The 24,548-nt window shown below is 36.9% G+C and overlaps 1 protein-coding gene across 4 annotated transcripts in view; it reads right to left on the bottom strand.

Moving 5' to 3' along the window:
* ITGB6 (integrin subunit beta 6) overlaps positions 1-24,004 on the bottom strand; it is a 94,423-nt gene extending 70,419 nt beyond the window's left edge. For 2 of the 4 annotated variants that reach the window (XM_044669839.1, XM_044669841.1), the window contains exons 1-7: positions 23,944-24,004; positions 22,620-22,699; positions 19,232-19,436; positions 18,346-18,592; positions 7,926-8,091; positions 7,132-7,293; positions 138-233 (exon numbers count right to left, since the gene is read on the bottom strand). In XM_044669839.1, the coding sequence (XP_044525774.1) occupies positions 138-233; positions 7,132-7,293; positions 7,926-8,091; positions 18,346-18,592; positions 19,232-19,436; positions 22,620-22,699; positions 23,944-24,004 (1,017 nt within the window). Of the gene's footprint in view, positions 1-137; positions 234-7,131; positions 7,294-7,925; positions 8,092-18,345; positions 18,593-19,231; positions 19,437-22,619; positions 22,700-23,943 lie in introns of those variants that run through there. The other 2 variants (XM_044669842.1, XM_044669840.1) reach the window with 2 other exon arrangements.
* Between the last annotated feature and the right edge of the window lie 544 nt (positions 24,005-24,548).

The raw sequence follows: 24,548 nt of genomic DNA, 5'->3' as shown, positions 1-24,548 counted from the left end.
TCATGAAGTTCCCAGTGTATTTTTGTGTGTTAATGATTATCTAATTGCCTTTCCATGTGTGAAACTCATAGAGTTAATGTTAGACCATGAGGTATAACACTTCCCTGAAGGAATTCCCCAGAGTTAAGTTTTCTTACCTCATATAAATGAATTTGCTCCTTGGTCACTGCGAAGATCAATAAAACATTATTTTGCACCAATTTCTCTATAAGTTGTCCAATTGTTGGATATTCCTGGAAAGAATATAAAAATTTAAGCTGAATTCATGTAAAATTGAAGTGTAGAATGTAAAAAGAAGACATATTTGAGAAATTTTGTTAGAACCATTAAGAATTAAGGATTCCCATAATTAATCAATTAATATACATTTATTAAGCACCTACTATGTGCCAGGCAGGCAATGCACTAATAATTATGCCTCTCCCTATAAATATACAAATGCACTATTGCACAGTAGGTATTCCCTTTATTTTGTAATGACTCTTTGTAATGAACATTGAAGCATTAAAAGTTTTTAATTTTTTTCAATGGCTCATGCATTCACATTAGTGTTGTGTTTTCTTTTTCAGTGGATCGCTTGACATATAATTAGAAAATCAGAAAAGGTTTGTGGTAGAAGTGATCTTTGAGTGGTATTTTCAAAGTAGGAAAACATTACTCCCCTTATTAAGTGCCATTTGGCAGTCGAGGAAGAATGTTGTAACGGGGGAGGGTGAAGAGGAGAGGTATGGGGAGTGGCACTTACAGTTGAAGTTATCTCACTGCTATAGGTCTGAAACGTCTACCACCAGCCTTGGAAAGGATGGAATGCTAAGGAACCAGACAGGAGTAGTTGGACAAGGAAATGAAATATTACCTTCTTTGCACCACTACCTCATGTGACATGATCCCTGTACTGGTTCATGGATTGAGAAACTGGACTTTCCTGATGTCATAACTTTGCTTTTATGTGATTCTATTGTCCTTTACAGGGTCACAGAAATATATTCCTATTCTGTGTTCTACTAACTGGCACGTTTCCAGGAGCTGGAGCATATTTTTAAAACGTTCTTAATAAGAAAAGCTATCGATTTTCATTAGCAAATCTATAAATTGACCTTTTCAAGTCAAGCTTATTTATTCTCCAAGGTTGAAGGAATGAGGGGAAGAGTTGGTTTTTTTTTTCTGGGAATTCTGTTATTATGATGTGTGGAACAGTATCAAGAAGAGAGGCTAGAGGGGATGAAAAGTGCAAATCGATGGATAGTGCCCATGAAGATAAAATGAGAATGGCTCATATTATTCCAAGAGAAAAAAACAAAGTAAGTCATTTGCACACTGACAAGAACCTGATATGATTACATGTTCCTGACTTTTCCTGGATATTTCAGGCTAAACATCCTATTTCAGACACTGATGAATTTCAAACGTTAAGCATATTAAATATTGCTCTGTCTTTTTCTAAGATGCTCAGGTTATTACTTGGATATAGAAATCTGGCATCCTTGCATGCATTTTCATTTAATTAGCAGTAAGTATTATGAATAGAAGTGGTAAGTGATATAAAAGTGGATTCACATGATTTTCCTAACTTCTACTTTTCAGCCTTTTCAATTATCTCCTTATTGTTTAACTGAAATGATTCCCCCACACACACAAGTTACCAATGATCTCTATTTTGCCAAATTAAATGATCTTTCTCAACTGATTAACAAAATAGTCTTTTATCAATCTTCCCCCTTCTCGACCCTTCTGCAGTATTTGACACTCACATATCCACTACTCTCTTGGACCCCTTTTGCTTATTCCAAGGCTTTTTGTCCTGGCTTGTGCTTCTCTTATCTCCCTGTACCCTCTTTCTCCATGACTTCTTTAACTCTCAAGCCTTTAATTTTTTATTTATGAAGATGACTTGCAGATTAATAAATCTATCCTGAGCCTCTCTCTTGAGCTTTAGTCCTTCCTCACTAGCAGCCATTTGGATATTTGGAAATGGATGTTCAGGGAGCTTCTCAAACTCAGCACATCCAAAATAGAATTCATTTTCATTCTCCCTAAATCTACCCCTCTTCCATATTTCTTTTTTATTGTTGCCAGCATCCCCATTCTTCCAATCAATCACCCAGGTTCCCAACATTGGAGTCATTCTTTTTTATTGTTATTTTTAACAAATTACATGTTATAACAAATTTCCACAAAAGTTTTCCCAAGTTATATTATTGAACTTATCTCTCTCCCTCCCTTCCTTTCCCTCTCTCCTGGAGTCATTCTCGACCCCACTTTCTTTTGCCTCACCTCTCTAGATAGTTTTCAAGTTTTGCCAATTTTGTCTCATCAACATCTTTCATAGACATCGCCTTCTCCATGCACTCAAATGGCAACAGCCCTGGTTCTGGCCTTCATCTCATGTCTCCTATACCCTGCATTAGCTTCCCCTCCATTTAAAAAAAACAAAAAACTCTTACCTTTTGTCTTAGAAATGATACTGAGTATTGGCTACAAGAAAGAAGAAAGATAAGGGCTAGGCAGCTGGGGTTAAGTGACTTACCCAGGACCATACAACTAGGAAGTATTTGAAGTTAGATTTGAACCCACAAATTCTGTCTCCTGGCCTGGTTCTCTATCTACTGAGCCACCAAACTGCCCCCCATATTAGCATCCTAATTGACTTCCCCTCTGCCATACCTTCCCTTCTCCAGTTAAACCACATAGTTACCAAAGTGGTTTCCTAAAGCATAGATATAAAAACACTTCTCTACTCAATAAATTCTAGTGGCCCCCTGTTAACTCTAGGATCCAAAACAAACTCCTCCATTGGGCATGTAAAGATAATTACAAACTGATTCCAGCTTACTTTTCTACCTTTCTTGTATATATTATCTTTTTTCACAAACTCTATGTTCTAGTCAAACTGGCTTTCTTACTATTCCTTGCTCATGATACAACACCTTCTATTTCTACGTAAAGCATAGACGATTCCTTTCAATATATTCCCTTCTCATCTCTACCTTAGAGTCCCTAGTTTCTTTTAAAGTTCAGATTGAAAGACATCTTCCACAAGCAATTTTCCCTTATCTCAGTTGCTAGTGCCTCCTCCCACTCCTACCAGTTACCTTGTATTCCTTTTGTATATACTTATATTTGTACATATTGTTTCCCTGAATAGAGAGTAAGTTCCTCGAGGATAGGGACTGTTTCATTTGGGATCCCAGTGCCAGATATAGAGTAGATGCTTAATAAATTATTAATGGTTGGGGCATCTGGGTGGCTCAGTGGATTGAGAGCCAGGCCTAGAGATGGGAGGTCCTAGGTTCAAATCTGGCCCCAGACACTTCCCAGCTGTGTGACCCTGGGCAAGTCACTTGACTCCCATTGCCTAGCCCTTACCACTCTTCTGCTAGTATTGGTTCTAAGACAGAAAGTAAGGGTTAAAAAAAAAAAAACTCTCTCTCTGGGACAGCTGGGTTGCTCAGTAGATTGAGAGCCAGGCCTTGAGATGGGAGGTCCTAGGTTTAAATCTGGCCTCAGGCACTTCCCAGTTGTGTGACCCTGGGCAAATCACTTGACCCCCATTGCCTCACCCTTACCACTCTTCTGCCTTGGACCCAATACACAGTATTGACTCCAAGACGGAAGGTAAGGGTTTCCAAAAAAAATAACTAACTCTCTAACTCTCTCTCTCTCTCTCTCTCTCTCTCTCTCTCTCTCTCTCTCTCTCTCTCTCTCTCTGTCTATCTATCTATCTGTCTGTCTGTCTGTCTGTCTCTCTCTCTGCCTGTCTGTCTGTCTGTCTCTCTCTCTCTGTCTCTGTCTTTGTCTCTCTCTCTTTCCATCTATCTATCTATCTATCTATCTATCTATCTATCTATCTATCTATCTATCTATCCATCTATCTATCTATCTGTCTACACAAGTAAGAGGTCATAGTTTAATAGATTTAAAGTGGAAAGAGATCATACAGGTTTTCTATTCTAATCCCTTCATTTTACAGATAAGGAGCTGAGCCCCAGAGAGGATTTAGCCAAGGTCACACAGCTATTAATCTGAAGAAGTACTTGAACCTAGGACTATAAGTGCAGACTAGTCCAGCATTCTATCCACTATGCAATACTGCCTCTTAATAAAGACATATTTAGGGGCAATTAGGTGGTTCAATGGACAGAGAGCCAGACCTGGAAATGGGAGGTCCTGGGTTCAGATCTGACCTGAGATACTTCTTAGCTGTGTGTCCTTGGTTAAGTCATTTACCTCAATTGCCTAGCCTTTATTACTCTTCTGCCTTGCAACCAATTCTTAATTTTGAATCTAAAAAAGAAAGAACTTTTTTTAATGCCATATCAAAAAAGAGAGGTTGAGAGAAATTTTGATGAGAAATTTTGAGGAAGGAGAGATCCCTAAAGGGAGTACAAAGGGTAGGCGTAAAGTGGAAACAAAAAGGCTTCTTGGAGGGGTAATACCAAAAGGATTTAGCAACTAAATACTAAAATTCCAAACACAACAACAATGACTAAATGCAGATTTTGGGAACCGGGAGGTATGGAAAACTCTGGGGATAAAAGAAGGTCAGGAAAATTATGCAGCAAAACAGGAAAGTGGCCATTTTCATATTGAAAATTTGGCATGAAAAGGTATTTGTATTATATGATTTTAATGTATTTGAAGGGCAAAGGTCAATAGCGTTGCCATTTCTAAGACATGGAAAGCTCTAGTTCTGCAGAACCTAGTTTGGTAAACACTGAATTAAGGTGAAATTATGTACAGGAGGAACAAGGAGAACAAAACACATTGGAGAGAGATGTGAAAGTAGCCAAATGTCTTTTGTTCTCCTTATTCTATTTTTCAGTTTCAGAGAATGGAATAAATATTAGTTTGACCTTTCTTTGATTGATGATATAGGAATTATGTTAGTCTCTGGTGATTTATTCAATATCCATTCCACACAAATTTATTGAGTATTTATTATAGGAGAAGTGCTATGATTAGCTGGTGGGTGCTATCTCTCTCTGTTCTTATTATTTTTGAAGTATTTGTTGCAATACATATGGGCACTGAGACAAAACATCTAAGCAATAAACAAGGTGATAAATCATCCCTCAGATTTCTCATTCAGTAGAATGTAAGTCCCTGATAGCTGGCGCCATTTTGTTTTTGTCTTTTTGTTTCCAGAGCCCAGCATGTGTTTGGCACATACTAGGCACTTAATAATTATTTATGAAATTGAATTCCATGTAATTTGATTGTATAAATTATATGATAAAGTATTGCAATGATACTAGGAGAAGGGAGGCAGGATGATAGAAAATATTTAGAATTTTTGTAATATTATTCATTTCAATCAGGAGAAAATATTCATCTTGACAAATTCTGTTTTGTTAATACTACAGTTAAGTACACTATACCCCAATGCTTCAGTGGATTCATGATCTCATGGGTGTCAGTCTTCCCTCAGTCCCCACATACCACGATCTAGTGCTTATATGCACAGTAGTGGCTAATAAGAATGTCAGGGGCTGGGATTTTTTTTTCAACCAAACTAACTAGCTTTTTAATTTTCAAAATGTTCCTTAATTGCTCTGTGTCTCAGTTTTATCATATGGCAAACGGGGACATGATTTATAAACAATATTTTGCATGACATCTATGGTACAGGAAAACTTGCTTGAAAAGTATTGGTTGTAAGAGAAACTTTGGACCCCAATGGTGACCAGATGGCAATGGCCTTCTCTGAACTTAACTAAGCCCCTTTTCAGATGTAAGAATCGGTTTTAAGTGGTAATTGGGAAGCCTTCAAGATGACATAAGCCTTTGAGAATTCAGGGTCACTTTTATGGTATGACGAAACTTCAGAGAAAGGGCAGATCTACTTCCTGTCCCCTTAAAAGTAGGGGCTACAGGAACATTGGGTTCCAGAATGCCTGCACTTCTCATTTCACAGTAGTTCAGGACACAGGTAATATGATGTAGTAGAAAGAGAACTGGACTCAAAAGATCAGGGTTCAAATTCTAGCTCCGTTATTTGCTGGCTATATATCTTTGCACAAGTAACAAGCTCTCTGAGTTTCGGTGTCCTAATTTGTAAAATGGAGGAATAATAACACTACCTACTTTAGAGAGTTGTGTGTAACCAGAAATAATAATGTATATAAAGTACTTTGTAACATTAAAGTGTAACCTAAAAGTTTGCTGTCATTAATATGCAGATTCAGAACAAAATGAGATGATTCTTCACTATCTTGGATTGGTTTCAGGCAAGGGAATCTCTGGGAGGGTAGATCAGTTCTGGGGCCACAAGTAAGTGATCACTAAAGAGGTTGGTACTACTACCAACCTGACCTCTTGGATCTAGATTTGAGATGAGCAAAAAAATTAGGTGAATTTCAAAGCTCCAAACAGGAACTTCCATGATGTTTTGGTAACCTATTTTCTATTATAAGGGGAAGCTACGTGGCACAGGGTATAGAGTGTCAGGCCTGGAGTCAGGAAGACTCATCTTCCTGAGTTCAAATATGGTTTCAGACACTTACTAGTTGTATGACTCTGGGCAACTCACTTAATCCTGTTTGCCTCAGCTTTTACCAAGAAAACCCCAAATGGAGTCACAAAGAGTTAAACACAACTGAAAAAAATGACAGTGACAACAACAACAGATTTGTATCTCATAATTGCAATATCCTTCAATGATGCTCTTTCTTTGAAGTCTCATCGTAGCATAAAAGTTACCCTGAATTCTCAAAGACTCTGCCACCTTGCAGGTATGCCAAAGCAGCACTTAAAATGGATTCTTATATCTGAAAATGGGCACAGGTAAGTTCAGAGAGGGTCATTGCCAACTGGTCACCATTGGGGTCCAAAGTTTCTATTGCAGACCATCTACCAAAGCATAGGGTGGTTATGATCTGGGCCAGAAAACAGAACACCAACAATCCCAATGGACTATAAATTCTTTGAGGGTGAACACTGGTTTATTTTTATCTTTTTTTTTCCCCCAGTGACTAACTACCACTTTGCCTTGATCACAGTAGATACATAATAAAATTTATTCTATCAAACTGAACTGATGAAATCAAAGATGTGTTTTATTGTCATTTCTCATACTTAAACATCTCTATCATATTTAAGACTTAAATTAATATAAAAGACATAGTATATTACCAGAACAGTTGACATGTAGTACTCATTCTTGCTGTCCAAGTGACAAACTCCATCATTGGGGATAACGATTCCGGCCAATTTACTGTCCATTCCAAAATGAGAATCTGCGTCACTCACAAACACGAGAAGATGGAGGGAATCATTTCTCCACCCAATTTGTTCCTATAATTAGATTTTAAAAGTTCAGGGTGTGTTTGATTCAGATAGACATTTGTTGAATGTTGATAAGCTATACTTAGAAGTGCTGAGAATTGACAAGACCATACAGCTGCTTCATTTTTTCCATTCAATTATCTCCCAAGTATAAAGCCATATAAGAAACACAGAACCTAATGAAACTTTGTTTCTCTGATTAAATATTTCTCAGAATTTTCTTTTAAGAAAGAATTTGGTTTGAGTTGGACTGGTTATTTATGTAGTAGATTATTTTAAAATTATTTCTAGAATCTACATCTCCACCAACTACCCCCTCTAACATTACCACACCAAAAGCTGAAAATTCTGTGGAACATATTGCAGAAACCTTTCTCTATCATGTATTTGCATTTTAAAGAAATTTCCACCATCTTTTTTGTGCTTTGTATGTTTAGCCCATTCAGTTTCCTATTTTGATGAAGAATCAATAGAATTAGCTCTTAGCTATTATTAGCTATTTTACTTAATATTATAATTATATTGGTTATAATTTATTAGCTATTTTAAATTATTAGCTATTAACCATCTAACATAAGAGCTATCTTTTTAGAGGTGGGGGTAGGGGAAAGACATAATTATTATCCAAAATGGCATCCTACCTTACAAACAGCAGCTTGCATAATTGCATCAAATCCTCCCTCTGGAGTGTCAATATTTGCTGAAATTTTCTGATTCTTGATGATTTCATTGAACTTTTCTGCATCGCTTGTCAGTGGTAGAATATGCTTAAATCCAAAGGTAGGTAAGCAGAAATGGGGAACACTACTGCAATACAAAATATAAAAGCACCTATAATAAAATCTATCAGAACATAATGTATAAGGAATTGCTTCACCAAGAAATCCTTAAGAAATTTTTGCTTTTCAGAAATATCTGGTTTTAAGTGAAGTTAACCAATCTAAATATTGGTTCTAAATCCTTCCTTTCAGAGTTGGTGCATCTTTGATCTCATCAAGGTGGATACTCTCTGACACAATGTAGATTTCACTCCATTCACACCTTTTCATCTTATGCCATACTATCCACATGTCCTCCTCTGAATCCTCCAAAGTAGATCAGTTTATAAAAAGTCAACAACAAAATTGTTAGAATGAAAATTGCTTCTTGCAACTCTTACCCACATCAATAACTTTGACTGTCACTACCAAAAAAAGTAGGAGAAAGTCTAGCTCCAGCATATAAAATCTTACAGTTTACAAAGAGAGAAAGGACAAATACAAGTCAAATGACATTTCAGTATCTCCAAATGAAACATAAAACCTTACCCAACTCATTGTAGTACTATAGAGTTAGCTACAGAAAAACTAAGCAAATATCTGTATTATTTGAGCCAACAATGGTTAACTTGGGAAGTTTTTCATGGGAGAGGTGTATGCTATGCAGCATTTGGTCTGACTGCAAGGCAGGAGGTGGCAATCTGGAAAAGGAATGGTATGTAAAGTATATTGGGAGTGAGAAGGGATAAGTTGTATTATGGGAGGAATAACTTGGAGAATGACTGAGCCAAAATCAAAGGATAAGGATGGGTAACAGAGTAGGGGATAGAAACAGTATGGTATAAGAGAGAGGGACCTAGATCTGTTTTTTGGCTGTCAGACTTACTAGCCATGTGACTTGGGCCAAACTATAATGTCTTTGTCCCGTGTCCCTCATTATAAAATAAAGATAATAGTACTATCAAAACCTTAAAGAGCTATTGAAATGTGAGCTGTTTTTCTTCTGAGGACAATTAGGTAATGGAAAAGGGGACAAGGAATCTTAGGTAATGGAAAATGGAGCATTCTGTAAAGAGTAAATTTGGTTTAACAAGGAACTCAGCTTCTGAGAGGAGAAGAAAAGCAAGTTAAATGATCGAGATGGTAGTTGAGATAGATGACAGCTGACTGAGGAGAATTCAAGAGAGCAAAGGCTGGAGGCAATGAAGTCAGCAAGGAATAGATTGTAAAATTTTGGTGAAAGGTGTTTCAAGCTTAAAGTCAGCACTGAGCTGGAGAAGCACAACAGATCAGTGTTTGGCCCATTACCTTAAATATTTCTCTCAAAAACCTCAACATTCCATTCATTCATTTATTCACTCACTCATTCATTCATACATTCAACAAATATTTATTAAGCATCTAGTACTGTCAGGCACTAAGCTGGGCACTGGGGGGAACACAAAGCTGAAACAGTTCCTGCTCCCAAGGAGTTTCTATTCTTTGGGAGAGGGAGAAGAGCATAAATGTGGATAAAGAAAAACGTGTACTCCACAATTACTGAGGAGATGGAAAAAATAATTGGTTCAGAGGTAGGGGAGAATCAGGATTCCTTTAAGAGTGTATATTTGAGTGAGTTTTGAAGAAGGAAGATGAAAATTCTAGGAGAGGAAAGGTTGATTTGTGGCATGGAGCAACTTTACAAGTACAAAGGCATGTAGCTGAGAAATACATGTATAATATATATGAGAAATAACAAGTAGGTTAGTGTAACTAGAACTTAGAATGCATGAAATAGAGTAATGTACAATAAATAAAACTGGAGAGTTAATGACAGACAATTGTGTGAATTAAATACATAGGAGACCATCTGATCCTAGAAGTCTTTCCTTTTAGGAGTCACAGTCATGTGTCTTAATTTGCTACTCTGGCAGGTGGGATTCCTGACTGGTGGAAGTCAAGGGATGTGACATGTGGGGACTGAGGTGGTACCCTGGCCAATTGGAGAATCCTTGGGGGAGGATTTAGACTGAGCTTGAAAAGCTAACCTGTGAATTGGGCTCACTCTTTCTGCCATTTTTTGGGCTTCTAAAGGAGCTCTCTCTTAGTCTTCCCAGTGCTTACCTATGTAAGCATCTCTTACCTATGTACTCATCTCTGGGAATCTGGGAACTTGATCTCTTGGGCTCTAATCCCTTCCTGAACTCAAATATGCTCCTTGGCTGGCCTTAATTAGTCTGGTCTCACCATATGGGAAGCTGGGCTCCTTGATCACCATTTGTGAAATGGACCAGGGCCCATGGAGAATCTAGAACCTAATGGAGTAGAAGTAACTCAGTTGGGGACTTTTAAAGTTAGATAGACTGGAAACCTTATTTCTCTCTTTTTTCCTCTTTACTAATAAATACACATAATTTAGTATAGTCTCCAAAATGAATTTTTATTCATAACACAGCCCATGTGTGAAAAGCTTTGGATGACAGAGAAGTTTTAATTTTATTGTGGAGACAAGAATGAGCCAACAAAACTTTCTGAGAAGGAGAGTAATGATGAGATTGGACACAGGGCACAGTGCTGGTGTATCCAGATTGGTTTGTGAAATAACTACTATAGCAGAGAGCAATTTGTGAGGAAAGAGTCAAGGATAAGAGCCAGGTAGGAGTATTGTGCTTGACACATCTATATTGGCCTCAGGTTCCTGAATATTTTCTTTTTGTCTTTCTGTGAGTGTGTGGTACTGGTTTACTGAACCCCTGGAAAAGGATGGCAAGGAGACCAGGTGGCCTCTATGTTCTTTGGTGGTCTCTATTAGTCTGTGAGCATGTTGGGTTGCCCCAGGGTTTGGACATAGTTTCTACCATTAGAGAGGAGGTGATTTTTCTTGATGATAGGTAAAAAATAATAAGTACTTTATGATGGCCTGGCCATGAAAGAGAAATAACAATGAATCCAGGATCATGCATCTCACGTGTTTAGAGTCACATAAACTATAGTAAGGATGTGTGGAGGGGAAAGCGTTTGGAAAGATGTGCACTTTCTTTAGTTTTAACACACTGAGATCAATTCTTTGATCTTCTCGTGATTCAACAGATACATAAATCTTTCAGAAAATCAGTTTTCCACAGATTAATTGAAAGGAATGGATTTTACTACTTGCCAGGATTCTTTTATTCCTCTTCTGTTGATTCTTTAATATACTTTCAGTTTCTATTCAAAACCTACTTATTTCTCATTCAGCTCCCACCTCCCTTTTTAACAGATCACCTTTTCTCCTGCATTGCAAAGAAGACAGGGAGGCCTTCCTAATTTTTTTCCTTAATTCTGTGTCAAAATATATATCACTAATACCTATCTTCTCATTCTTCATTCCATTATTATAAGAAGAAATAACTTTCCTCCTTTCCAACTTCAACAATTTAGTTCTACTAGCATTTATTATTATTGTTATCATAGAACTATCAGTCAGTCCTTTCCTTCTCATTTCCAGGAGATGACATTGTCTCTTGCTTTACAAAAAAGACTGAGGTCACTCTATCTGAAATTCTACAATTCTACTCTCTCTTCCTCAAAATATTTTCAAGGTTCTTACACAGCCTGTCCTCTTTCTGCAGTCTCAGAGAAAGAGGTGGTCATCTTCTCTGTGAATACTTTTTGTTCTTGATACCATTTGTAACTCTGCTTTCTTACTTGTTTAATTAGATGGATCTTTGCTCTCATAAATGAATGCTTCCTCTACCAGTGTAGTTGTTCAATGCTAATGTTAATGTTTATGATAGCAATAATACAGATAATAATTATGCAAATAATTATATAAGTATCCTCATCTGTAAAATGAGTTAGAGAAGAAAATGGCACAGACCTCCAGTATCTTTGCCAAGAGAACTCTAAGTGGAGTCACAGAGTCAGACTCAACTGAAATGATTGAACAACAAGCATTTACATAGCCCTTTAACTTATTATCCCCATTTTCAGATAAAGGTCCTGAAGCTAAGAAATTAAATGGCTTGACCAGGGTCACATAACTAGTGTTTGATGGAAGATTTGAACTGAGATCCTCCTGATTCCAAGTCCAACCCTCTTCCCTCTTTCTACTAAACTATGTACCTCTTACATAGGGCTTTTTGTAAATCCTCAATGGAGGATTCAGGCAATGTCCTAAAAGGCTTCCTCTGGTTTCCTGAATATGTTGAGGGCTCCAAAATGGTATTTGAATTAAAGATCTATTGCTTCTCATTCTTTTTGTATAATTGGCTCACCTTTTCTACCAGTTATACATTTCCTTAATCCTTTTTTTCCACACCACTTTTTGTAATTCATCTTTGATAATATATGGCAACCTTTTTACTCCTACCATGAATCTTTCCATTTACCTTTTGGATCTGCAAGTAGGTTTCTTCCAAGGTCAAAGAGATTCAGTCAAGTGATTTATGGTTAAATAGTATCACTGGGAGAATATTAGGGATAAGGAATTCTGATTTGGTAACAGGGATACTTCTTCAAACATAACATAGCCTGGAATATCATTCTCTTTTGACACATTTTTGGGTCTCACTGTCCATCTGCAATATCTGCTTGAGATACTCTAATACAATGGACGATTAATCCAACTATATGCCATGATCTAGGAAACATACATTTTTCAACCGCTTTATTTTTTCAGCATAACTTTGTTAAACTTTTTCTTTTGAACAATTATAATTTCATTAGCAGTCTTTGTAATGTTCAATACAATTAGCACAATGGCATCTGTGAACAGTAACATTTTGAGAATCTTGCCAGTCACCCTTTCCTGTGTGCTCTCTTCAAGGTGTTCATCATTACAACAGAAAATACCCAAGGTAAGCAAACATCTTCCTAACTTATGGTTTGATTTTAAAAATAATTACTCACATTTATATTGCCCTGTAAGATTTGCAAAGTGCTTTACAACATAAACTCATTTGATCCTTACAAAAATCCTGTGAAATAGTATCTATAAGGCAAAGAAGGGCTTATATAGTTGCCCACATTTATATAGTCAGTAAGTGACTATGGCAGAATTTAAATCCTGACTTTGAGGCCTATTCCTTAGACCAGTGATTCCCAAAGTGGGTGCCACCACCCCCTGGTGGGTGCTGTAGCGATCCAGGGGAGCGGTAATGGCCACAGGTACATTTCTCTTTCCTATTAATTGCTATTAAAATTTTTTAAATTAATTTCCAGGGGGCTAAGTAATATTTTTTCTGGAAAGGGGGCAGTAGGCCAAAAAAGTTTGGGGACCACTGCCTTAGACAGTCATCCATATTGTCTTTCTTAATATGCACTGGGTAATAAAGTTGCAATTATAACAAAATTTTGTATTATATTAACATATGTATAGAAACTATTTTGTATGAAGAGAGCTAATATAGTTGGATTTTGTTTCCTAAACAAATATATTTCAAGATTTCATTGGATTCATGAACCTATTGGCATGGGTACTTCCTCTAGCACTGTAGAATACCACTTACCCATGTCTGCTCACTCTATACTATTCTTATCCATATCTTTCATTAAATCCTTCATAGAGGGTCACAGATTCTAAGAATCAAAAGGAACCTTAGAGGCCACCTAGTACAATACTAGAGAAGCATTCTTTCTTCATTATCTCCAATAAGTGGATCATCCAGTCTTTAAAGAACTATAGTGAGGAAAAATCAATTCCACATTTGGACAGTGCTAATTTTTAAGAAGTTTTTCATTCTATCAAGACTTAAGTTGCCTCTCTGCAACTCAAACCTATCATTCTTAGTACTGCCAGCTGAGACTAAACAAAAGACCATTCATCCTTTTTTTATGTGATAGTCATTTGAGCACTTAAAGACTGCTATCATGTCCCCTATAGATCTTTTTTTTTCACAATAACTTCCCTAGTTTCTTCAAACAATCTTCAGGTTACATTTTCAAAGATCAGTATCTTTCTGCATCAGGACAACCAGGGAAAACCCAAAAGATGACTGATAAATCATCCCAACATAACAAAAACTTTGAGTAACTCACCTGTAATTATAGGTGAGCATCCTTGTTCTAAAAACCCCCATTAGGATTCCTATAAACACTTGCTTTTATAAACACTCTACCCAGCAATTTAATAAAAGTTTTGTGGAAAACCCCACTGTGGGTTTTCTCCTAACTCTCCTAATCTCAATAAGACAAATATATTCACACATTTGTAAAATTCTTTTAAAAAATATCTTGACCTATTCCTGAAAGAGCCCATTTCTATAAGGTAGAAAATGTTGCCAATGCATACTGGCCTAGGCTCCATGCAAAGAGATCATTCCAGAAGCAAAGTCAAGAATAATTAAAAGGTTAAAAGTCTTACTTAAAGATGTAGAAACTAGAAATTGAGATAGCATATCATCTCCCCTTGAACATAATACCAGAAAGTCCCAAGTAGAGGTTTAAAAAAATGGAACTATGATTTAGAACCTCAGAAAAGAGAATAGAATAATAGATACAATTAGACCTCTATTCATGCACTTAATTCCATATGTTGATATGGGCCATGCCCCAATAAATGTGCCTTCATCCTCTCCAGGGAATAAACCAGCATATATCAGAGAGCCAAAGGAACTGATGTCTTATTTTACTAAGACTAGCCAGATGTGGAATGCACATCCTTGCATATAACACTGAATCAAAGTGGAATTGAGGACACATAAATATGTGTGTGCTGCTCTTATTTCCATGTTAAGAGGAGCATACTGGATTACTGAGCAAATAGGAGGTAATAATCATCTTTCTCCCTTGGGCAGAAACTAACATAGTTTGTACCTGTCACCTACATGTTTCTCATTAACCTAAAAACAATTCCTAAAATATTTTGCTCAGAAATTAACATAACATCTCATATGTGGTCTCACTAGGACATTATCACCATGTCCCTTCTCAGTTCTTTCTGGTATGGTATTAGGTCTTTTGGGTCCCATGTCTCATGGTTGCCTCATTTGGATCTTGCAGTCTAATAAAATCTCTACATCTTTTCAAAGGAACCTGGTAAGGACCGTCTCTTCTTATGCTAGTAAAACTGAATTTTTGAATCCATTTGTAGAATTTTACATTTGCTCCCATTAAATTGTCTCTGCAGATTTCTTTTTCCTATATATCATGCTACCTGGGCTCAAGTCTCATTTCTGTCACATATTCATTGTGTAACAAGTCACAATTTCTTCATGCTTGAGGCTGAACTTGAAGAGTACAAGTTGCAGAGCACTTACCTATCTGCATTGACTGCTAGAAGATATTTTCTCATAGGACACTCCCTACACCAATGGGACCACAATTCTAGTTGAAATATAAATGATTTTTCCAAAAAAGTTTTGTTTAGCCATTCAACCTCACCACAAACTTTTGAAACTGGACTCCATCATCCAATGTGTCAACTATCTCTACCTCCCCCTCTATCCCACTTTCATGTTGTCTACAAAATCAACACGCATGCCATCTCTGCCTTTATCTAAATCATTGATAATCAATAAATAAGGGCCTACATGGGCAACTAGGTAGTTCAATGGCTAGAGCATTGGGCTTGGAATCAGGAAGACTCCTCTTTATGACTTTAAATCCAGTCTCAGACACACTAGCTGTGTGATCCTGGGCAAGTTACTTAACCCCATTTGCCTCAGTTTTCTCATCTGTTAAATGAGCTGGAGAAGGAAAGCAGAAATGACTCCAGTATACCAAGCAAACCCCAAATGGGCTCATGCAGAGTTACCCTTGACTAAAACAACTAAATTACAACAAATGCCAAGCATGTGCTTATCACTCATAAAAAATATTGAATGGCAAAAGACCAAGGACAAGTCCATGGGCACTCTCCATTAGAACCTTCCCCCTTTGATGAAAAAAATTGTCATCGAACCATTAATGATTTCTCTTTACGCCTCGCCAGTCGAACAGTTCTAAATTCACCTCTGATTTCCTTTTACTGTCATCTAGCTCATACGTTGCTCACTTTCCAGCTTGGTATAACTTGCCCATGTTTGTCCAACACTAACAAGGCCTTCTAGAATCCAGGGTTGCCTTCAAATCAACATGATGAATCAGATTGAAAATTCTCTGCATAATGCCTCTCCTCAAAGGGTTTAAACTCTCACCGAGGGGAAAAACTTTACACAAATATTTGCAGTATAAACAAGAAGGCAATAAATGTATGGAAGGGCTTAGAAACAACATGCTAAAACACTTTTTTAGAGATACTAGAAAGATCAGGAAAAGCTTCATGATAGAGATGGCAACCATAAGATCTGAAGGGATGGGGAAGAAACCAGTAGTCAGAGAAGAGGGAAAGGAATGGTAGAATAATCTCCTAAGGTTTAATAGACTCAGCCTAGAAGAAGAGGGTGTCAGAGATCCTTTTGGACTCAGAGGACTAGCAGCCACCAGAGCCTTGGGGAAGCAGTATTTGGTCCCAGTCAATATCCTCTTTAACTTGAGAAATTGTATTGTTTTAATGTTTTATCAGTCAAGTTGTTTTTATTGCATTTTTATGGTTCATGAGTATGCATTATTCATTCAAGATACTTTGCTAGCAGATATGTTAAAACAATTGAGCTTATTAGTTTAATTGGGTTCTCCAGTAAAGCATCACACCCATTATAATGAATTTCAAGACACTCCTCTTTACCTAGTGTCTTCCAGTTTGAACTTACTCATCCAAAAGTCTCCCCTTGGGGCAGAAGTAACTCATCAGACTGGAACTAAGATAGCCTTTGGTAGTTTGAGGCAGAAAAGAGAAATATATACAAGAACTAAAAGCAATTTAGACTCCTACTATTATTTGTATTAGAAGTTTAATAAATAGTTTTGTTCTAGATAATTAGAAGTATGGAAGTTCTCACGCAAGTTCTTCACCTTACGATGAGTCAGAGTACTGAGAAAGTGGTACACTCCTTGAAATTTCTTCCCACCAAATCCTGAGGCTATGTCAGTCATTCATCCAGTAGCCAAGCTGTCTTGTACAAGGCCTCAAAAACTTTATTTGGCCAGACTCCAGTTGAAAAACAACTTACAGTTTTGAAATTAATATTTTAAAACTTGTTTTTCTTTCCTACTCTCTGGTGATGCTATATATCTGGAAATCATAGAACAATAAAGAACAATATGTTGGCCCTAGCATGCAACCAGAGATGACTTATGGGTAGGAGTAATAGAAAAGACTATTTTGTGCATAAGAATGACTGAAAAAGGAGATGAACAGTTGTGTCAAAAGAAAGAGAGACAACAGAGGGATATCCTTGAGGTATTAGAAGAATCAAGGAGGGTCTTCAGCATGTTGGATGAATAATGTCACAGCTCTATTAAAGTGTCAAAGTTTAAGTTTCTCTTTTATATATGCTGGTAACTTTGTTGCATAAAAGTGTATGTTAAATGCTAATATGGGCTTATAAAATGGTTTTATAAATACTAAATGCTTGTGTGCATTTCAAGGAGGATAACATTTTATTTTTGAATACGAAATGTATGATTTACATTTCACAAGGAAGGTAATTACTCTCTTGATAGATGTATACATAAACCATGTTTTAAATTGATGATTATATTATGATATAATGGTCTCAGAGGAATCACTTTCCTATAGAAAGTTGTTGGTTGAAGTGGCAATGGACTACAACAGATAAATAAGAGAAACCCACAGAGGCAGCGAGGTGGCTTAGGGGATTGTGAGTCATTCCTAGAGATGGGAGGTCCTGGGTTCAAATCAGAACTCAGGCACTTCCTAGCTGTGTGACCCTGGGCAAGTCCCTTGACCCCCATTGATAGCCCTTACCACTCTTCTGTGTTGTATTGATTCTAAGATGGATGGTAAGGATTTAAAAAAAATAATAATGAAAAAATTTAAGAGAAACCTACATTTGCCTAAATGAGTCACAGAAAGATGAAAAAAAAAAAGAGTCTATTTTGGCAATAATGAAAGTGACTTAGCGAGATAATATGAGTGGTGTGGGTTGTTGCTTAGGTAACCCAGTGAGTGATGGTCATTGCGGGAAAGGGAATCTCTGGGATTCAGCACAGTCCATAGAAACCTGTAATGAGGACCTGGTATACCCCTGTCTCCAAAAAAATAGTCAAATTCACCACATTCAAATGTACACAAGGAACCTTTTCAAATTCTGCAGCTTCTGAGCTACCACAGCTTCATGAGATTAGCAAAATGTCATTAGTGTGATCCCACCTTTGTACCAAGAAATAGAATGCCAAGCAAACCTACCAAATAGTAGGCCCAGAAGGAAGAACTCAGAAGGGTGATATTTTCCATAGAAAAACAGCACACAGACAAAGATGAGAGTGCTCCCATGCTTACCTGCAAGGGTTGGCTATTTCTTCAGGTGTTGTCTTTATAAAAGGGGAAACTGGTTTTTCTACAAAGGAGCCAAAGCCCAGCTTGAAGTTGCTTGTTAATTTAGACATCTCTTTGGCTAGCATGGAGCCCAACTCCTTTATTGTATTAAGATCGTCTTCCATGGAAGCTGAGAGATCCATGAGGTAATACAAATCCACTGGATAGTCTTCAGTCTGGCGAACATGGACTTGTAATGTTTTCTCATTACCTTGTAAAACCACAGCAAGGGAAAAAAATGAACACATTAAGCTTTGTATCAGATCAGCCACTGGACCAGTGTACTAAGTCATTTCAGAGACGTTCCTAAAGGAATGGATGGTATAAAGAGTGACAGGATACATTTCATAAGCTGATATTCCCATACAAACTCTTACCAGTTATGTATGGAACTACTAAAGGAGGTGTAAAGCAGGATATTTTATATCATCTTGGGAAAACCAGCATCCATTTAGATTTAAGATAATATGAGTTCTGTGGTTTCAAAGAGGTAAAGCAAACCAAATGGCTGACTGGAGCTACATTCAAATACTCAAAGAAATGTGAAACAAACCTCAGCGGTATCAGCATTTTTTTTAACAGGGCAAGGGCACAGTTGCTATTTGGTGAGTGTTTCATTTCTATTCCAGGAGCATAAGTAAACCACATTAAAAAAGGCATCATCCTAGGCTAATCTTCATTTATATAAAAAGGAATCATTTGTGAATCCCAATTATAATCATTGTTATACAAACCTAAACACATACAGCCTGTTTTGTATAAGTGACACTGGAAACTTTGTAATATGAATTAATGGAAAAAAAGAAATGATCAAGCTAAAACAAGATATTGTTAAAATGCTACAACGTACCTGGCCGCAATTTTAGAACTAGGCTTTGGGGTGAAATTTGTATAATATCCGAACTATTTTTCTGACTTCCTATACTCAGTGGCTTGTTTTTAAGAATTTCTATTGTGGAAGTAGGATTTTCAATGGCATGTGGCAAACATCCTTTAGCCAACAGATTCTCTTGGGTGTCACACCTTTCACCAATTCCCAAGGGATGGGTAAAGTCCTAGAAAAGAAAAGAAAAGCCAAGACTGATGAAAGTAAGCACAATCTTTATTTGCAGAATCATGGGACATGATTTGTGCAACATGTGCTATTCATCCTTCCCTCTCCCTTCAGGGATCAAGGTATTCTCACATCTACTATTTGGATTAAAATTAATCCAAATTAGAAGGCTGACATGGTTCATAGTAAAATAAGAAATCTTTCCTTATTTCAGCATTGTAGCTTCCATACTAGTTTTTCTATTGTTTCCTCTTATCAAGCACCATTTTAGTAGCTAGATACTGAATCTTCTGTAGATTTAAACTATTTATTGACATGTAAACATATATTTCAGGTACAGTGAAATCATTCATTTCCTGTAAATTGTCTAGAGGTAGGAACTCTGTCTTCTCAGCATATAACTTCTGATATAGTATCAAGGACCTAATTAAGGTATTATGACATTATGTTATTATTTTATAGCACCATTGGCTTTTCTCCTGGACTTTAAACCCTACATCTTTAAATGTTGCCCACTTAATACATTTCAGTCTTTTCTCCAGGGTTAAGTATTGGGAATATGGTTACACATTCAATGAACAAGAGACTACCAGGTAGCTTTCCTTTGCCGTACACCCTTCTTGATCATTAGCTGAATATTTGTTGTTCAATACAATTTCTTTCTGGATAGCAAAAGCTGGTGATCTGAGCATATTGTATTGCAGAATAGAATATACTTATGTCATGCTAGCAAGTGTCAAATGTGGCCACCAGTTACTGGACTTGCTAGCCACAAAGAGTCACTGAAATAGTAGGGAGTCTATTCATCTGTAGTTTTGAAGAAGGAAGGTTATTCGACAGATAGACCACAAGTACACTGGGGCTATGAGACTAACATGTGAACATTTGTAGATTGAAAAACCACTAATTCTTTAACTGCAAACCATCACCTACATTAAAACTATTGGTCTGTCATAGTAACTTATAGACTAAAAGTTGTATTTAAAAATAAGGCTTCAGAAGTGGACTTTTTATCTAGGTTTTTTGGGGGGGTTGCATAGTTGCAGGAAAAATGCTTCAAAGAAGAATGATCTTCAATAAATTTCCAACTTTAAAATTTTATGTCTGTCTATCCATCTATGTTAGAATAATATATAAATTTGTCCTTTTGAGGAGATATACTCCTTTGCCCAGCCTGAAAAAGTGTGGCATCCTTGAGATCAGTGAGGGCAAAGGACTCTCATTTTTTACTTTATATTTCTAGTGCCTAAACATATAATAAATTCACATTACACATACATATATATGCATGTTCATATGCATATATATGTACACAAATTTATAGATAGATAGATAGATACCATGCTTTGGCTAATATAGATACATATTAATAAAAACCTATGTCAGTTATATTTTTTTCTCAATTCATGTATCAAAAGTAGGATTAGAACACCTGGGGATGAAGGTGAGAGTGGAACTAGCTCTTTCGGAAACTGTTCCTGAAGAACTTCTTAGTTTCGGTGGGGATCAGTTTTCATGGTTAAGTCTGAAGACACATAGAAATAAAGCTCCTTTGGTCCTAAGTCTAGTCATACTTGTAGATCAGAGGTACCATATCAGGTGTCATCTGTGATCAGGTCCAGTGAGTGCATGTGTATATATGTGTACGTTACTACCCTGGGAATTCTGTGAATCCTTGGCCATAGTGTTTCTCACTTTAATTGATCTGGCAGACAAATTTCTGTCCTATGAACAAAGATGTGATTAATGACACAGGAACCCCTGAAGGGAAGGATGACCCTCTTTTTTGGTTAAATAAAGAATATTTTGGACCTTTCTGAAATTTTTGCAAAGGAGTTCAGAACTTGAATTTATTTTTCTTTCTGTAAGATTATTACAGGCTAAGAATATGCTGACTCCTTCATATAATGTTGTATGTTCAAGGTGATATGATTTTGATTATCCATGGAAGATCACCCCATGCTATACTGAACTGACCTTCATGGATTAAAACTGTAGTTTTAATTTTACTTATTAAAGCTCTCTCCTGATTGGGGTTCAAGTGCCTTTCTGATATGACCCCTTTGTCTTTGAACTACACGACCTGTCAATAAGGTCACAATCACTTTACAAAATCCAGTATATAAAAACAAAAACATTAACAACAATCCCTTCTGGAGGGAACATTAATGACAATCCCACCTGGACAACAGCTTTATCTCATTATTCATTTACTTAAAATTCAGAAATAGGGGAATAATAATATTTAGAGTTGCACATTGGATTTTAGAGGGTAAACATGAAACATCTTCCTAAGCTACCCTACTATTACTGTTCCAACATTAGCGACCTGACCAAATGCTAAGATACTTATGGGGCCTCTTGTTTTTCCTCTAGAACAAGTCTGATTCACTTAACTCATTAGATGCTGAAAAGTGCTAATATTTATACCTGGCATCTCAAAAGTGGTGATGCAGGTTTAAACTCTTAAAGTTTAAAAGTACAATAAGAATTTAGGAACACCTCGTATTACTCATATAACTATAGAAAGAGTTTTATTACTTAGGTAGATTACTTTATTGGTTTCTCACCAGTAGGTAATGTAGATTTTACAATTGCCATTTCACCAATGAGGAAACTGAGGGACAGAGAAATTAAGTAACCCCCAATGTCACACAGAGAGCCATTATTTGAAACCAGATCTCCAGTGTCTTTTTTTATACCTGAGTTCTCGCTGAGTATCATTTTATTTGAACTATATATTTTCCAGAGAAGTTCCATTGTTCAAATTTGTCTTTTAAGTCCTTTCATTGAAACCATATATTGCCACGAATGATGCACGAGCACAAGATTGGCAGGATGTTCATAGCACTGAAGCCAGTTGCATTGCTGAGTATGCCTTGGGATCATCATTCTGGGTTTAGGCTTGGTTCATATTATTCTGGGGAAAAAGAACTTTAATAGGAAATCAGAACCTATTGCTGCTAAGGCAATGAATTGCATTTTCCAGAAACTCTTCCCTGACAAATTTTTCTTAAAAATAACCAAATGAACACCCTACTAGCATTGCTAATGTGCCATTTGGGGGGATCTGCTCCACTTGTCTGGACACCAAGATTTAGGACAATTTTCAGGGCCGATGGAATGAACACAAAAGCTTACACAAACACTTCTGTTCGAAATCCTTTGAGATCATTTGCTTTACCTCTTGAGAACACCAGGAACAGTGTGGTCCAATGAGCAAGCAGTCTTCACAAGTCTCTGCATTACCCACAGCACAGCTCCCTGTATTTAAAGCCAGAGAGAGGTAGAAGATTAAGGTCCCCTTCAATCGTTCTCTCTAGGAGCTTTGTAGCAATTCAAGCTTTGGAAGGGAACAGAGCTGAATTTTGTCTTAATCATCAGCAACTGCCTCCTAAAATGTTACTAATTCCGATGGAACTTTTAACTTTCCACTTCAATTATAATGTTGATGTTTGTGGTAAATTCCCATATCTTATGCTAATACTGTTTTTCTTTTCTGAAATATGGAGACGGCATATATACTTCTTAAATAGAGCCTGATTTTATTCATCATTTAACACTCATCCTCTTAAGAATTATTGACATGTGTAAGGACAAATGTATTAGTAAATACTTTTTAATTCTCATAAGAATATCTAGTCAAATTTGTTTTTTTTTTCTCTTTTTGAAAGATAGCAGATTGGAAGGTAGCAGTGATTAGAGTACCGGGCCTAGAGACAGAAGGACCTGGGTTCAAATCTGCTCTCAGATACTTCCCAGCTGTGTGACCCAGAGCAAGTCACTTAACTCAATTCCCTAGCCCTTGCAGCTTAGAAATGATACTATGAGAGAAGGTAAGAGTTAAAAAATTTATTAGACAAATAAATAAATAATTTTTAAAAGAAAGATAACATATCATAGGGGAGAGAGGGTGTCCTTGGAGCCAGAAAGACCCTGGTTCAAGTCCTGCCTTCATCACATGCTAGCTAAATGTCCTAACCTTATAATCTGCAGAAGTCTGTAATCTGTAAAGGCAGAGGGAGTTCCCACATTGATGGCTGACATTGTCTGCCCCCCTCCCCTAAGAAGTTATCTTTAACAGGAACAATTTGATTTTCTGTGTGTTCAAATCATTTCAAGAAGTTTCCATTTGGAGGACAGAGAGGGGGTCACTGGAGAATGACAGCAAAGATAAAAAACAAACAAACAAATGCTAATAAAATGTCTTTTAAAGTTTCTGAAATAATCATTACATCTAGGCTCATCAATTCTTTTGTGCAAACAATTCGATTGTATTTCGTGTACTAAAATGCCGAGAAGCCACTAGGCAAGTGCCGTCATCCTGCAGGCTACCCTGTAGAAAGAGATCCTCAGAGCTGGCTCTCCAGCCCAGGATCTGAAATCTGTTAAAGCATTCTCACCCAGAGGCAAGAGGCCGGGAGACTGACCAATTCAGAAACTGCTTCATCTATCTTGTTATCAAACATTCAGCGACAGTAATGTAGGGGAGGGCTGACGAGGCTTACCTTGAACATGGTTATTCCTTCCCAGAAATAGAAAGAACAGGCAAAGCAATTCAATCCCCATTCGTTTTCAGTTCTCGCTGTGCAAACAGATTAAAAAGAAAAAAGTAAATTACCTTCACCAGAACGAGATCAAAGTGGAACATTGTCAAAGACTTTCTTTCTTGAAGCGTAAAATGGTAAGGACTACTTACGCTGCTTTGAACAGAAACGCTAGATGTAAAGGACAACAAAGTTTTCATTAAGACTGGAATGAAAACAGAGGCTACCTGGACAGGTAAAGGAGAAAAGCTCTGCTTAAGAGCGACTTCGACATGATTTACTTCCTTGTTCGCCTTATAAGGAAGGCAGGTGTACAATCACTAAGAAGGTGGAGAAATTCATTCAGGTGGAAATTTGGGTGTAAATTCTAGCAGTCTCTCTGGGTCCTAGAGAAAGCCAATATTTCAAGTGAGTTTGTGATCAATGAAATGGGGAGGGAGCAAGTCTTTAAGATGACATTTGCATGGTTTTCCTAAGTGACTTTGAGATACACAGGAAAAGTAATAAAATACTGACCACACTGCTACTTTGAAGTAGATAGTAAAAGAAAATACCCGAGACTTAAG

This window comes from Gracilinanus agilis, chromosome 3 (assembly GCF_016433145.1).
Source record: "Gracilinanus agilis isolate LMUSP501 chromosome 3, AgileGrace, whole genome shotgun sequence".
NCBI lineage: Eukaryota > Metazoa > Chordata > Mammalia > Didelphimorphia > Didelphidae > Gracilinanus > Gracilinanus agilis.
This window is presented reverse-complemented; position numbering and strand designations above follow the sequence as displayed.